Consider the following 16,349-nt stretch of genomic DNA (forward strand, 5'->3'; position numbering starts at 1 on the left):
TTGGGTTGTATTTTTGGGGAGTTTGGTGAGAGGGAGGCTTGGGAATCTCTGAGTCTTGAATCTTTGCAAAAATCTAAGATACATTGGATAAATTTATATGAAAAGCTTCTTAAACAAGGAGACTTTCAGAGGGCCCAGTCCTCCTCCTCACTAATTCTCTATCCTTATCTCGAAATAAAAGACAGACCGCATCTATTAACAAACAAAAGAATCCCATTGGATGACTATAGATTATTTATCCAACTTAGATTGTTTAATAAATATCAGCCGAGATTTGTATGGAAGAAAAAATTCCAATGTCTAAAAAGAAATGACTATTGTAACCTTTGCATGGACATTTTAATTGAGAAGAATTATATTCTCCATATTTTAATAGAATGTAGGGAACTAAAAGAGGAAAGAAAGAAAATTATAAAAAATACCGATGACCTAAGCGAGATGAGTGAAAAATGGATGAAGATTTTAAATTATCCGGATTTTAACTCGGTCAGAAGAATAGCCAAATTTTTATTAAAAATAATCGAATAAAGAATTTCTTTTTTATTTATCAGTGTGAAGTATATTGTATGAGTGTATAATTTTTAGTATTGTATTTCGAGCTCCTTTGTATGGATTTTTGTAAATCCTAGGACAAATAAATGAATATAATAAAATAATAATAGGTAATAATAAAATTTTAAACAAATTAAAAAAGTAAAAAATTACATTTTAAACAAATTAGAAAAGTAAAAAATTAAATTTTGAACAAATTAGAAAAGTAAAAAATTAAATTTTAAACAAATTAGAAAAATGTAAAGAAATAAAATCGTTAAAAAAAGGGATGCAAAAAATTAAATTTTCAATTAAATAAAAAAGAAATGAAAAAAAAATATGAAAATAAAAATAATTTGAAAAATATATTTTTTTAATATTGATAAAAAAAATATATTTTTTGATATTTTTCCTCATATATATTAAACGATTGATGAAAAAAAAAAAAAAAAAAAAATTGTTATAAATTTATTCTGTATAGTAATTTTTTTCTTCTTTAAAATTATTATGTAAAGATAATTATAGTAATGAAATTTTTTTTTTTTTATTAGTATTATTTGCTAATATTGCATTTTTTTTTTATTTCATTGAAATAAAATTCATTAAAATAATATATATATAATAATAAAAAAAAGTAATAAAATACCTAAATAATAATAAATTAATATTTTTTTTCAGGGTGGGACCCTCCCTCCTCCCAAGAATGGCGGGGAAGGATGGGAAGGCGGAATCAAAAGGGGGCGATGTCACCATAAAACAAGGCCTTATGGTGAAAAGATCCCAAAATAAAAAACGTTTCACACCCGTTAATTACAAACAACGATGGTTCGTCTTGACTCGTCGACATCTCATTTATTACGACGGTGTTGGAGAGGTAATGTTTTTGCACACCCCCTACTTTTTTTTTTTTTATTTTCAAATTAAATTAAATTTTTTTTTGTTTAATTAATTAATTAATTTTTTTTGTTTAATTAATTAATTAAATTTTTTTTGTTTAATTAATTAATTAAATTTTTTTTCTTTAATTAATTCATTAAAATTTTTTTTTTAATTAATTAATTAAATTTTTTTTGTTTAATTAATGAATTAAATTTCCTTTTAACAAATATTAAGAAATAAATTAATAATAATAAAAATTTACAATTTCCGGGTAATTTTTTTTATACAATTTAAAAAAAGGAAATTTTCTGTAATTACAAAAAAAAAAAAAATTATTTTGATCTACGTTTTTAATTTCTACAACGCAAATTAATGTCAAACTATTTTTTATTTAGTATCATCAAACATTCGTGGAAAAAAAGAAAATTACAAATCGGTTGAATAATTCAGTTTTTTTTTTTTTTTTATATAAAAATTTGTTGTATCTACGAGTTTCTTTATTTTTCTGAGGTCGCTAATTACGTCAAATGTAAATCCTCACGCTACCGAAAAAATTCTTTTTAAAATAAAGCAAAAATTTCGTTATTCACAAATTAAAAAAAAAATTTTTTTTAAATATCATTAAAAGGCAAAAAATCTGTATCGTATAATTAATAAAATATTAAATTAAAAGCCTTTCATAATAATAATAATAATAATAATAATTTTTTTTTAAAGCAAGAATCGAAAAAATATAAAATTCCATACATGGTATAAAATTCAAATAAAATACATATGAAAATATATTTTCACTTCGGCAAAAAAAAAAAAAACGCGCCTATTTTTCGAAATTTAATTTGAATAATAAATTTGAATTTGTTATTAACAAAAAGGAAAAAAAATATATATATATATATATAACTGCTTTTAACTTTAGAGAAGCGTATTTTCTAAAATTGAACCTGGAAAAAGCTGATAATTTAATTTCACTCGGATTTTAATAGGATTCGATCGTCAACTTCGCTGGCCGATGTCCATACTATATATATATATATAGATACATATACAAATAATAAAACTCTCACTAAAGCTTTAAATTTGAATGCTAAACGCGAACAATTTATCATTAACGAGATTGGCACACTTTGCATTCATCATTATTATTGTTAAACGCGCGTCTCGACACAAAAATATTTTCAAAATTCGCATTTTCAAATTGTAAATATTATATACCCAAAAAAAAAAAAAAAAAAAAATTTGGCATTTTTGTTTATGTTCTTTTTTGCTTTAAATCATTTTTGGACTTTTTTTTTTTGAAAAAGAGCAACAAATATGAATTCAAAAAATTCCGTATTCATGTATAAAATAAATTTAAATATTAAAAATAATTTTTAAAAAAATTTAGCAAATTAATAAATAAGGGGATTTATTACATATTTTTTTATTTCAGACCATTTATAATAAAACATTATTATTATTATTATTATTATTATTATTATTATTATTATGCTTATTATTATTATTATTATTATTATTATTGATAGCAATAATTTTTCAACGGGTGATTGATTGAAAAACACTTTTCTCAATTTTTTTTTCGTTTCTTTAAAAGTGTTTTTCTGTAATATATTATATATAATTTTCTTCCATTTTCAAAATTTCGAAAAAATAAAATTTTTACACCAAATAAAATTAAAAAGATTTGTCCTTGATTTTTTTTAGAATTATTTTTTAAAAATTAGAATTTTTTTTAAATTAATTAAAATTTTTTAGAATTTTTTTAAATTTATTAATAATAGAAGAATTAGAATTTTAGAATTGAATTAGAATTAGTTAAAATTAGTAATTAATTATAGTTATAAATTAATTATTAGGAATTAATTTAATTAATAATTTAAATTAGTTTAGAATTTTTTTTAGGCAGTTTTTTTTTAAATATTATTAAAAAAAAAATTTTAGTGGTATTTATTACATGATATTTATTAATTTGCAAAAATTTTTTTTAATAATTATTTTTACTAATTTCTAAAATTAATTTTTTTATACAGAAATTTGGAATTTTTTCGAAATTTTATTATTACAGACAATTTATAATAATAAATTTTTTTTATTATTTTATTATTATTAGTATTATTATCATTATTATTATTTTTATTATTATTATTATTATTATTATTATTATTATTATTATTGTTATTATATTAGTATTTTTATTATTTTGAGTGAATTAAAATTATTAAATAAAAATAAAAGAGAAAAAATGAAGAAATAGAAAAATGATAGGAAAAAAAAAATACCGCGGATATAATTAATTAATGAAGTGACAATTTCAAAAGAGAGAGTGAGTGAGAGAGAGAGAGAGAAATTAACGTATTCGTATATTGTTAAATGATTTGTCGATATAGAGGCGACGAATGCTGATTGTCAACTCAAGCCTTCAAATTGCCTCTTGCGTACTGACCCGCTCTTGTGGGAGTGCTTATTTACGTTTCACTATATAACAATACCTTACAGGTACATGAACATGTCTTTGTTGACACTTCAAAAGTTGTACATATGTGCATCTGTTTTCAATACACATTTATGGTATATGTATTTAGAAATTTCTACTACAACTACTTGACAATGATATTTTTCTTCTTCTTCTTCTTCTTCAACAAAAGAAAAATAAAATATAATATAAAAAATGAAAAAAAAAATTCAAAAATAATATACAGAAAATTTAAAAAATTTTAAATACTGTAATGTGATAAATTTTATTATATATATTATTCAAAAATTGAAAAAAAAAATTAATTCAAATTGTTTTTAATTATCTTAAAGTATTTAGAATTATCTTCAAGTATTTTAAATTATCTTGAAGTATTTTAATTTATTTATAAGTATATTTTTAAATATTTTTAATGATTTGATGTATACTTTATATTATCTTAAAGTATTTGGAATTATATTAAAGTATTTAGAATTATCTTGAAGTATTTTAATTTATTTATTAGTATTTTTAAATATTTTCAATGATTTGATGTATTTGCAATACTCTGAATTATCTTAAAGTATTTGGAATTATCTTAAAGTGTTTGGAATTATCTTAAAGTATTTAGAATTATCTTCAAGTATTTTAAATTATCTATAAGTGTTTTTAAATAATTTTAATTATCTTGAAGTATTTTTGATTATTTTGAGATAATTTAAATTATCTTAAAGTATTTAAAGATTTTTTTTTCAATTATCTTGAAGTACTTTTAATTATCTAGAAGTATTATAAATTAGTATTAAATATTTTGAATTATCAGAAAGTATTTGTAATTATCTTGAAATACTTTAAATTATCTATAAGTATTTTTAATTATCTTGAAGTACTTTTAATTATCTTGAAGTATTATAAATTAGTTTTAGGTATTTTGAAATATCTTTAATTATTTGGAATTATCTTAAAGTGTTTGGAATTATCTTAAAGTATTTGAAATTATCTTAGAGTATTTGGAATTATCTTAAAGTATTTGGAATTATATTGAAGTATTTTAAATTATCTTAAAGTATTTGAAATTATCTTAGAGTATTTGGAATTATCTTAAAGTATTTGGAATTATATTGAAGTATTTTAAATTATCTTAAAGTATTTGGAATTATATTGAAGTATTTTAAATTATTTCGAGATACTTTAAATATATATTTTTTTAATTATCTTGAATTAATTTGAAGTATTTTGAGTTATTTTATAAAGTATTACAAAATTTTTTTTAATTATCTTGAAGTAGATACTTTGAATTCTCTAGAAGTATTTTAAATTTTCTTCAGGTATTTAATGTACTTTAAATTATTTTAAATTATTTGAGGTTTTTTGAAGGAAATTAAATGTAATTTTATATTTCTTTAAGTATTTTGAACAGTCTTCAGGTATTTAAAGTACTCAAATACCTTGAATATACCCTATGAATTAGCTTAAAGTATTTTGAAGTAATCCAATGTAATTGTAATTTTCTTAAATTCTATTGAAGTATTTAAAGTATTTTTAATTGTCTTCAGTTATTTGAAGTATTCAAAAATATTTTCAAGTATTTTTTTTCATTATTATTAAAGTATTAAAAGTATTTTGAATTGTTATCAGTTATTTGAAGTATTCAAAAATTTTTTGTTGATTTTTGAATTATCTTGAAGTATTTTGTATTATCTTGAAGTATTTTAAATTATCTTGAAGTATCGTATATTCAATGAAATATTTTTTTTGTCATATTTTGTCATTTCAATTTGTTTCCCTCTCTGTCTTCTAATGAAATAAAATAAATAACTAAAGTCAAAGAAGAAGAAAAAAAAAGATCAAACACACAAAACGTTTTGCTCTTCTTTCAAGCTAATTATCGTACATAATTGTTTTTAATTTTGCTCCAAATACACACACATACGTGTCATTGAAGCGTATTTTATTCATTTTGTTTATTTTTCGAATCGTCATTGAATTTTCAATGGTGCGTTGGTTGCGTATACTCTTTGAGTAATTGGTACTAATTACGTTTTTCTCGTTGTAATTTGCCCATCCCTCGTTTTATTGACAAATACATTGACACGTGTGTACATTTAAATGCAAGCAAAACCATATGTATATATATATGTACATATGTGTTTTATATATATATATAAAACTAGATGAACATTTTGGTACATCGCGCAAGCGTTCCAGCTTCACCCCGTTCGTTCCTTCCTTCCGTCCTTCCTCTTCCTCACCACCGGAAGTTCTCTTTCCCTTCTCTCCAGTTGCCGCCGGTCAATTCAGTTCTCTCCTGGCCAGAGAGTCCAACGTTTCGCTTTTTGCTCTCTCTCACTCATATTCTCTTTCTCTCTTTTTTCTCTCTCTTTCTCACACGATCTTTTTGTCTCTCGTTCGTTACAGAAACAAAAACAAAAAAGTTGGTTTTATAAAATATATATATAAATACAATCTTATTTTTCTAAATATAAAATTTAAAAAAAAAATTTTGCATATTTTTTTTTTGTGAATTTAATTTTATTGAAAAAAAAAATTATTTATTATAATATTAATAATAAAGAGCGGGAAAAAAAGGGCAAAATATTTATTTTTTTTTTTAAACACTTTTTAACGTGCAAAAATCGATCGGCGGATGTTGTTGACCAAGGGCAGGGTCGATTCCGGAAATCGAGCAGGCGTTAACGCTCTTTGATCTTCTCGCGGAAGCGACCTTCAATTTCCGTTTTAACTTTCGCACATTGAGAGAGATATAGAGGCATCATCATTGCATCCCCTTCGATAAAAGCGATACTGAAATTTCTGTCAACGATATTATATTTTGGTTTGTATCGTTTTAAATAAATAACATGTTATTTATTTTTACACATCCTCTCTTGTTTCATTAAATTGTAACATATTTGTTTGGTTTTTTTTAAATATTTATTTATGTTTTTTTTGGAGGGGGATTTTTTTAATTTTATTTAAATTTTGAAAATTGTCGTTTTCATTTAAGTCCGAAACCAATTGCAGAAAATTTGCAAAACTGCCACATTTTTTTAATAATAATAATAATCGTGTTATTTTATTAATTTTTATTCACTTAAGTCCGAAACCAATTGCAGAAAATTTGCAAAACTACCACATTTTTTTAATAATAATAATAATCGTGTTATTTTATTAATTTTTATTCACTTAAGTCCGAAACCAATTGCAGAAAATTTGTTCAGTTGACACATTTTTATTTTTTATTTAACAAATATCTTTGTAAAAAACAAAATCAATTTTGAATTACCTAACTTATTTTTTTATTTTTTATTTAAATTTATTTAATAATAATAATATTTTTGATTTTAAAAAATTCTATAAATATTAGTATTTTTTTATAATTAATAATGATCGTGTTACTTTATTTATTTTTATTCATGTAAGTCCGAAACCAATTGCAGAAAATTTGCAAAAATGCCACATTTTTATTTTTTTTAATAATAATAATAATCGTGTTACTTTATTTATTTTTATTCATGTAAGTCCGAAACCAATTGCAGAAAATTTGCAAAAATGCCACATTTTTATTTAAATTTATTTAATAATAATAATCGTGTTATTTTATTAATTTTTATTCACTTAAGTCCGAAACCAATTCCAGAAAATTTGTTCAATTGCCACATTTTTATTTTTGAATTAACTTATTTCTTTCATTTTTTATTTAAATTTATTTAATAATAATAATATTTTTGATTTTAAAAATTCTAAAAATATTAATATTTTTTTTAATAATTAATAATGATCGTGTTACTTTATTTATTTTTATTCATGTAAGTCCGAAACCAATTCCAGAAACTTTGCAAAGCTGCCACACAACTTTTTTTTAACAAAAATGTTTTTAAAATATAATAGAAATATAATTACTATTATGTTTTTTATTTTTCACCATTTTTATATAAAAAATTTTTTTTCTATCACTTCTATTATCGTTATTTTTATATTTTATAATTTTTCTACACTGAATTTTTTTTTATTGATTTATATGTTATATTTTTTACAGTATATATTTATATATTATATTTACCCATATTATTCCCCTATTTCACACTTTTATTAATTTCTATTTATAATTTTATTTTCTCATCATTTTTAATTTTTATTTAATTTTTTTTCTCATGTTTATTGTGGATTAAAAAAATTAACAATATATTTTACAATATATTTTAGAAAATATTAGAAAATTGAAAATCTTTTCTAGCTGATCGTGTTTGTGTGTGTGTGTGAGTGACTTTTTTGTTTCGTTTCGTATTTTGTTTTTTGCTTCCTTTTATATGCATCGATTTTATTTTCATTGTTCAAGATATTTTTCAGAAGTTTCAGAATTGAAAGGGTTTTTTGTTGGAAACAAGTTTGTCAATGTATTTTTCATTCATTCGGATATTGAATTAAACATTCTGTTATTGTGAACATATTTATATTTTTGTTCTATAGTGTTTATTTATTTATTATATTTACATAATTATTATAAATAAATAAATTACATTTTTTAATTTGAATATTTAAATTAAAAAATAATAATTGAGTATTACAAAAAATTTTCATGCAATATAGAATAAATATTATAGAATATTTTTTTATTTTAGTAATTAATTTTTTTTTATAATTCTTGTTTTTATTAATTAATTTTGTTCTATATTTATTTTTTTTTTATAATTATACTTGACTTCAATTTAACTATACTCATGTTTCGAAATGGAATTATTATGCGCTTAGATTCTGGCACTCAAAAACTTCTTTCAAATAATTTTATCAACAACTTTTAGATTGCTTTTTGATTTTTTAATAATTAGATTTTCAAATTCAAAAGCCGTCTTTTAATTTCAACTTTTGTATTTTGGAGTTTTTTTTCCCCATATTTTTTTTGTATGAAATTCTATAATTTCTCATTCCATTTTATTTGCTGAATTTTTTTTTTTTAATGAAAAATACTGCAATCATTTTTTTTTATTTTATTCCTTTTTAAAGGTTGGATAGCATTTTCTAATTGCAATTATATTTCTCTCATGCAGAATGATTTATAATTTCAGTCCATGATATTTTCTGCTTTGTATCTGCGTTCTGGATTGTTTTCTGATTTTTTTTTCAATTTTTTTTTCTTTCTCTTTTTATTTCACTTTAACGGAAAGAAAAATATTTCAACCAGTTTGTAAAAAGGAAAATTCTTAATTTGTTTTTCATTCAATAAAATATGATTTTCAATTCTTGTATTTTATTATTAGATTTAAATCGAATTAAACGAAAATGTTTATTAAAAAGTAGAAAAAAATGTTTAATTAAAAAATATTTTTAAAAAAATTCTCAATTTAAAATAATTTTCACAAAATGTTTATGTAAAAATTCAAACTTAGTGTAATATAATATTCATGAGAAAAATACTTGAAAAAAAAATAATAAAAATCCTTTTAGGTAAATGAAAAAATATGAAAAATTTATCATTTAATTAAAAATTGCCTTTCTTTTCTCTCTCTCCCTCTCTCTTGTGAAAAAGATGCTGAAATCCTCTTATATACTATTCTCTGTTGTGTGTATCGTCTCTAGTTTATTTCCCGTTATTTTCTGTTTTTTTATGATTATTATTTTATATTTCTACCTTCAATATTCTTAAAAGATTAAAAAGAGATTTGAAAATTGGAGCAAGAAAAGATAAAGTGGTCCTTAGAGCTTAATAAAGTTCAAAGTAAAAAAAAAATTTTTTTCTAAAGAAAAAAATATCGGTAAAGGATGAAGAGAGAAAGAGAGAGAGAGAGAAGAAGAGAGGACACGCGTTAAGAAAATTTTTTTTTAATGAGCAAAGAAATTTTCTCATGAAAGAGGAAAATTGAAGAGTACTAACATTTTTTTTTTGCTCCATTTTTGTTTCTTTCTCAATAATTTTTTCCTGTTTCTTAATTATTCTTTTTTTAATCTCCAGATTTTGATTTTTTTTTTTACTTAAATTTGTTTTTAATGGGAAATTTTTCAAATTAAAGAAATAAACCTAAAATAATATTTTCATGCAAGAAAAATGTGGCTTCTTAATCTTTTGCTATGATTAAAATGAAATATTTCTCTAAAAGTGCATATGAAACTAGTTTCCAAAAACTTGTTCCGGTTCATGTCGAGTGAATTTCCAGTTCATTTTTTATTATTTATGAAATAATTTTAGAATTTCTCATACAAGAACTTCTTCTTGACATTTTGTGTTATACTACTGTGCGCGTGTATATTTTAAGTGTTATATATAGGAAGTTGGTTTCTAATTTCCGGATGATTTCACGGAAGATGGATCAAGTTGATTTAAATTGTGCATGACTAATCAGCGGTGCTGTGTGTCTCGCGTACTCTTCTTCCAAGACCCAAACTGCAAGGGCTTGCAAGTTGCATCGAAAACTTTGTCTCCACCTTCTCTTTCTCTCTCTCTCTCTCCCACTAACGAAGTCCTCAACTCGTCTTGACATTTCTCTTCCAAGCAGCACATAATCGATTCACTTAAACCACCCGTTTAAACTCTTGTCTCTTTCTCTCTCTCTCTCTCTCTCTCTCTCTTGCCACTTGAAGTAGATTCGCAACCCCAATGAAGCAGCAACTTCTGTCCAAAGAAACTTTATTCCATATTGATTCAATGAATTATTTCTGGTTCGCCTCCCAAATTTACTCAATCAATATTTCCCTGCAGGAAAAGAGATTCTATTTTTGAGTGTCGCGTTATACATATTTTTCAATAATCTTGTATGAATTTCTACTTTACAGATTCCCTTGTTTAGAATTTTTTAAATCATTTGGTTTTAATATTCAAGTCTTGTATTTATTATTCAAGTCCGAAACCAATTGCAGAAAATTTGCAATATTGCCACTAATTTTTTTTATTTACAGAAAATTTTGTGTAAAAAATTCACTTAAGTCCGAAACCAATTCAAGAAAATTTGCAATACTGCCACAAATCAATTTTTATTTACCGAAAATTTTTGTTTAAAATTCACTCAAGTCCGAAACCAATTGCAGAAAATTTGCAATACTGCCACAAATTTATTTTTATTTACCGAAAATTTTTATTTAAAATTCACTCAAGTCCGAAACCAATTGCAGAAAATTTGCAATATTGCCACTAATTTTTTTTATTTACCGAAAATTTTGTGGAAAAAATTTACTTAAGTCCGAAACCAATTCCAGAAAATTTGCAATACTGCCACAAATCTATTTTTATTTACCTAAAATTTTTGTTTAAAATCCACTTAAGTCCGAAACCAATTTTAGAAAATTTGCAATACTGCCACAAATAATTTTTTTTATATAAACACTTCTGTATTTTATAGATTTCATTGTACAAAATTTTCAAAATCACTTTGTTTGAGTGGATAACAGCTTAACAAAATCAGCACAAGAGTATCAATTTTTTAATATTTAGTTAAATTTTTCCTGCATCAAAATGATAATATATGCCAAATTAGATTAAAAACAAATTCCCCTGAATAAATAATCGATATGATGAAAATTCTGTTAAATAAGGACTCTTTCAACCCAAATGTTGGATAAAGTTCATCAATAACGAAATTTTGGGAAGCAATTTGAAATATTGATCGATCCTCTTTTGCCATCAGCCAAGAATAAGTTGGAACGATCACTCACACGGGTTCGATGCCTCGGGGATAATTTAGGTCATTACCTTAAATCATTCTCTAAAGTATATACATATATATATATATATATAAAGTAGAGGGTGTGGAGTGAACAGCAGTTAGCAACTTCCAAGAAGAATTAAGATTAGCAGTTTGTCGTATCCATTTATTTTGTGACCACAATTTAAGTCAGGTTATCAATTTGAAAGTTAATTGGAAGTATTGTTTCGCCGGTTGCTTGAATACCTATATAAATACACAGGGAATGTCTTCAAGTACTTGAAAAGAGGGAGGAAAAGTAGTTGCAGACAGCTCATCTTTCCAACAAACATTTTCAAGTTCCAGTTTCCTTTAACTCTACCTTCCACAGTTGCACGCTTCAAGGAACTTTCAATTTCCACCCATCATCATCATCACCATCGTATATCTTGAGTTTATTTTCTTCGTAGATTTCGGAGTTGCCTCTAATTGTAAACTACAATACAAACTTCAAACAAGATGTGAATGGTGCTTGTCAATTTTGTTGAAATTGTTGCAGTTCTAATTGTGTTGAAATTTGTGTGCTGTTGAAGTTTTCAAGGTTTACTGAGAGAAAGAAAGAAGTTGCCGAAAAGTCATTTCAACATTTGTGAATTCTCTCAATTTTATCACTGTTGGTGTTAAATTATTTAAATTTTGATTCGATCCGAAAAGGGGCAGTATTTACAAATCGAAAAGGAAATCAATACTCCATAAAAGGAGAATCTGAAATTTGGTACCTTATAAACCAGCTTTAATTTGGTTATATCTTTTGATGATCCATTCATATCTTTATATGTTATTAGTTTAACACTCAATCAACCTTCGATTGTATAAACTTTGAAACCCTATACTAAACCTAATTGATTTCTAATATCCAGATTTTTAAACCCAAACATTTTTCATTCAAAATTTTTCTCCTGCAAAAATCCAAATGCATCGTCAGTAATTTTTTCTTGTCAACTCTGATAAATTTACTCTATTTTCTAAAAGCGTACAGCGAAAAAAAAAAATATATATATATATATATAGAATTTTATTGATGCTACAGTTTTTATTTCACATTTTCTGTTAAAATACAAATTTTCCACGTGTCGTTAATAATTGGAATTATTTATTATCAGCGATAATTATCAATATTAACATCATCAATACTGTTTTATAATTAAACGACTGAAAATGTCGGGGCTTTTTCAATTAATTAATAAACCGTTCGTTTAATTTATTTGCTTTAAAAAAAAACCCCTGCACATGAGTCCAAACATCCCAAAGTTTCGAAATTGGTAGATTGTCGAAATTTTTTTTTTTTGATCCCCTCATACCCTTTTTTTATTTATATATTCAACAATGTGCTTTTTGCATTTTACATTATTCATTGTACAAACATCAAGAGTTAATCATCTGCGGTAAAATTGGGTCGCGTGCAGAATATATTATAATCATATACGAATCTCAACATAATTATCCGCAGACCTCTTCTCCTCTCCTGTATACACTGATAAAAAGTAGACCACAAAGTTATTAATGCAAACGAGATTTTCCCGCGTGAGCAAGGATTTTATAAAACGACCGCGCGCATCCAGAAATTTTATCCACATGGAACATAGTTTTTCATTTTTTTTTTTTTTGCATTATTATTATTATTATTCCCGTGTGCGTTCACACTTTGAAAATTTCAATTCTCAGAAATTAAGTCTTAAAACGTGAGCTATCATAAATTTTCAGCTTGGAAGGAAAAACGACGCGGAGAATTGGAATATATTTTCCATATTTCTTTCTAAGCGCTTTTATTCATTATGCATTTTATAACTGTGTGGTTTTCTTAAATGATAAAATGTTTTTTTTCGGTTCGAAAAAAAAAATTCCTACCGAATTAGAATTTGACAGAGAGAGATTCCCAGTGGGATTTCGTGCGAAGGGATTTGGCGCGTCCAATAAATTAGAGATCGAAATCAAATCGGGGGTAATTTGGGATATATAGGCTATTCCTAATGCCTAATGAAGTATCGATTTTGATTATAGAGACGCAAGGAGCGAGGCAGAATAGCCGTGGAAAATGTCCATATAGTTGAGGTCGCCAATCTTGGGATTGGTAGTAACAACGAGATTAACGGAAGTGATTCGGTATCAAGCTCCAGTGGAACAGGAAGTGGCGGTGCACCTGCTGGCTTTCCGTTTCAAGTGGGTTATCGTGAGACTGCACAGGATTATACACTTTATCTTCTTGCAGCACGAGAAGAGGAAAGAAGCGAGTGGATTCGCGCTATTCGATCTGGTGATTATTTTTTACAATTATTCTACTATTAGTTTTTGTTAGTATTTTTTTAAATCTCAATTTACTTTCGACTCTAGGGGAGTAAGACTGTGCGCGCGCATCATGTAAGGAGTAGGGGGAAACGTGTGGCTATTGGAGCGGCGCACGAGATCCAACAGTCACACGCTTCCCCCACTCCTTGCCTGATGCGCGCGCAGTCATTCCCTTATACCCGAGTATATAAATACATGTTTATTTATCTTTAATTTTTAATTTCGTTACGATAGTTCAAAACAGTAAAAAGAGCAGTAGAGTTATATTTTATTTTCTTCAGAAAATAAAAATTGCTGATAAAAGCCTAAAATTTCGGCCGTCACATATAGTGCCTTAATTCAAATTTTTTTTTTTGTTTTCTTAGAAAAGGAAGATGTAAAAAATTTTAAATTGGATAAAAATTCAGTTAAAATAATAATAATTTTAAAATATTGAAATTATACGATAATTTTTAATCAAAAAGTTGAAAGCGCGTTGATAAATTGGAAGTGAGTTTTAAGATTTATTGATTAAAAGGACTCCACAAGAGTTGAAAACTTTGTTAATTGAAACGACTATATATATATATATATAACAAGTTCGTGGATCTTCGATGATTAATAATACTTCAAGTTCGAAAATTTCTTAATTAAAAAGCCTTGAAAATTTTTGATCTTACAATTTTATTTTTGAATAACTTTTCAATTTCAAAATGACTTTTAGATATATTTTTCCCCATACTATATATTTATATAATTTCTCTCTTTGTATTAATTAAAACAAAAAATTTTTTTTTTCATATTAATTAAATTGCCAATGATGAAAAAAATATATATTTGCTCTTTTACGAAACAAAAAGCTGAACAATTCAAAATGCCATAGGGTAAAATGTTAAATATAAATTCTATTTAAATATTTCGCGCAAGAGATGGAAATTCATTTATTTGATGGTTAATAAGTTAACTGGTGAAAAGAGATCTCAATTTTCGCGGTATAACTTTGGGAAAATTTGCAAATTCAAATTTACACATTGAATTTAATTGAGTAAGTTCAACAAGTTTTCCAATTTTTCTTTTTTTTTTCGTTAAATATTTGAATTAGAATATTAATAATTATGAATTTGTGATATAAAAAAGAAAAAAAATGTATACGCTAATCGTGAGTAAATGTAAATTTTCATTTTATTGACCCAAGTAAGTAAAGATGAGGGTTGAAGTAGCGCGCGAGTGAGATATATATTGAAAGAGAGAGGGTTGGCCCGTTTGTATGGAAATTTTGGAGCCATCAGCGTTCCAGTTTCATTGGAAATGCTTGTGCTAGGTTGCTTTTAGTTATATATATATATATATACGTTAGGCGTCGTTGCGGGGTGGGAGGGTAGGGGGTGGTTTTGAAAATAGCCATTCATATATATGAAAAGAACTTTTCTCATTTCATTCTATGTATAGTGTGCAACGAGAATTCTAGTCTCAGTGGTCGTTATCACACGGGTCTTTGGTACGGAAGGCGGTGGTCCTGTTGCCGGATGTCAACTCGTTCTGCGGAAGGCTGTGACGCGTGTACCAACTGGTCGTCCAAGTCATCAAATTTGATGACCTCTGCCAACATCACTACGGATCGTGTTCAACAACAGAACAACGCCGAAGCGAACAATAATCCCGTAGTTCAATCCTCACAGGCACGCTCCAATAGTAAGTAAATTTCAGATTTCTATATATATATATATATATAAATTTAGTTTAACGGTGAAAGCATTTTCAAATTGTGTTCATCCATTGAAAACACAATTATTATTATTATATATTTGTTGAGTACACATGCGGCAAATTTTCCCAAAAAGGACAGTTATCAAAATGTAATTTTCATTTGACTGTCTCTCTAAATTCTCTCTTTTGTAAATTTCAATCAATGTTAAAATCTGTGAAATTCCACTGATTTTCAATAATAGATTTATGGTCTGTTATGTTGTTTTAGATAAATTTGATAATTAAACAAAATTTCTTAGTCACATTGAATGCGATATTTTGAATTTTGTAAACCTAATGCCGAAATTTTTTAATCAGCGACCTAGAAAACCCCTGAGTAACAAGTTTCAAGCGAAAACGACTGATTTATAACTATTAGTTTGCTATATTGGAACCGTCATTTTTTATTTTCAAAATCCGATGCCAAATTCGTAATTAGCGATCTCAAAAACCCCCGAGTGACAAGTTTTAAGCGAATACGACTGATTTTTAACTTTTAGTTAGCCATATTGGAACCGCCATTTTTTATTTTCAAAATCCGATGCCAAATTCGAAATTAGCGACCTCAAAAACCCCCGAGTGACAAGTTTTAAGCGAATTTGATTCATTTTAATTTTTTCCCCCGCCATATTGGATCCGCCATTTTGTATTTTTAAAATCTAATATCAGATTCGTAATCAGCGACCCCAAAAACCCCCGAGTAACTAGTTTAATGCGAATTTGATTCATTTTAATTTTTTTTCCCGCCATATTGGATCCGCCATTTTGTCTTTTTAAAATCTAATATCAGATTCGTAATCAGCAAC

General features: G+C 25.3%; 1 protein-coding gene across 2 annotated transcripts in view; it reads left to right on the forward strand.

The window, feature by feature from the left end:
• Window positions 1–16,349, forward strand: part of LOC127281425 (tyrosine-protein kinase Btk29A) — an 84,017-nt gene that overhangs the window by 2,580 nt on the left and 65,088 nt on the right. Inside the window, exons 2-4 of one of the 2 annotated variants that reach the window (XM_051305132.1) lie at window positions 1,210–1,405; window positions 13,534–13,786; window positions 15,247–15,489. In XM_051305132.1, the coding sequence (XP_051161089.1) occupies window positions 1,235–1,405; window positions 13,534–13,786; window positions 15,247–15,489 (667 nt within the window). In that variant the 5' untranslated portion in view covers window positions 1,210–1,234. Of the gene's footprint in view, window positions 1–1,209; window positions 1,406–6,368; window positions 6,696–13,533; window positions 13,787–15,246; window positions 15,490–16,349 lie in introns of those variants that run through there. The other variant, XM_051305133.1, reaches the window with a different exon arrangement.

Source organism: Leptopilina boulardi, unplaced genomic scaffold (assembly GCF_019393585.1).
Source record: "Leptopilina boulardi isolate dan_hultmark-lab unplaced genomic scaffold, ZJU_Lbou_2.1 LbouV2_266, whole genome shotgun sequence".
Lineage (NCBI taxonomy): Eukaryota > Metazoa > Arthropoda > Insecta > Hymenoptera > Figitidae > Leptopilina > Leptopilina boulardi.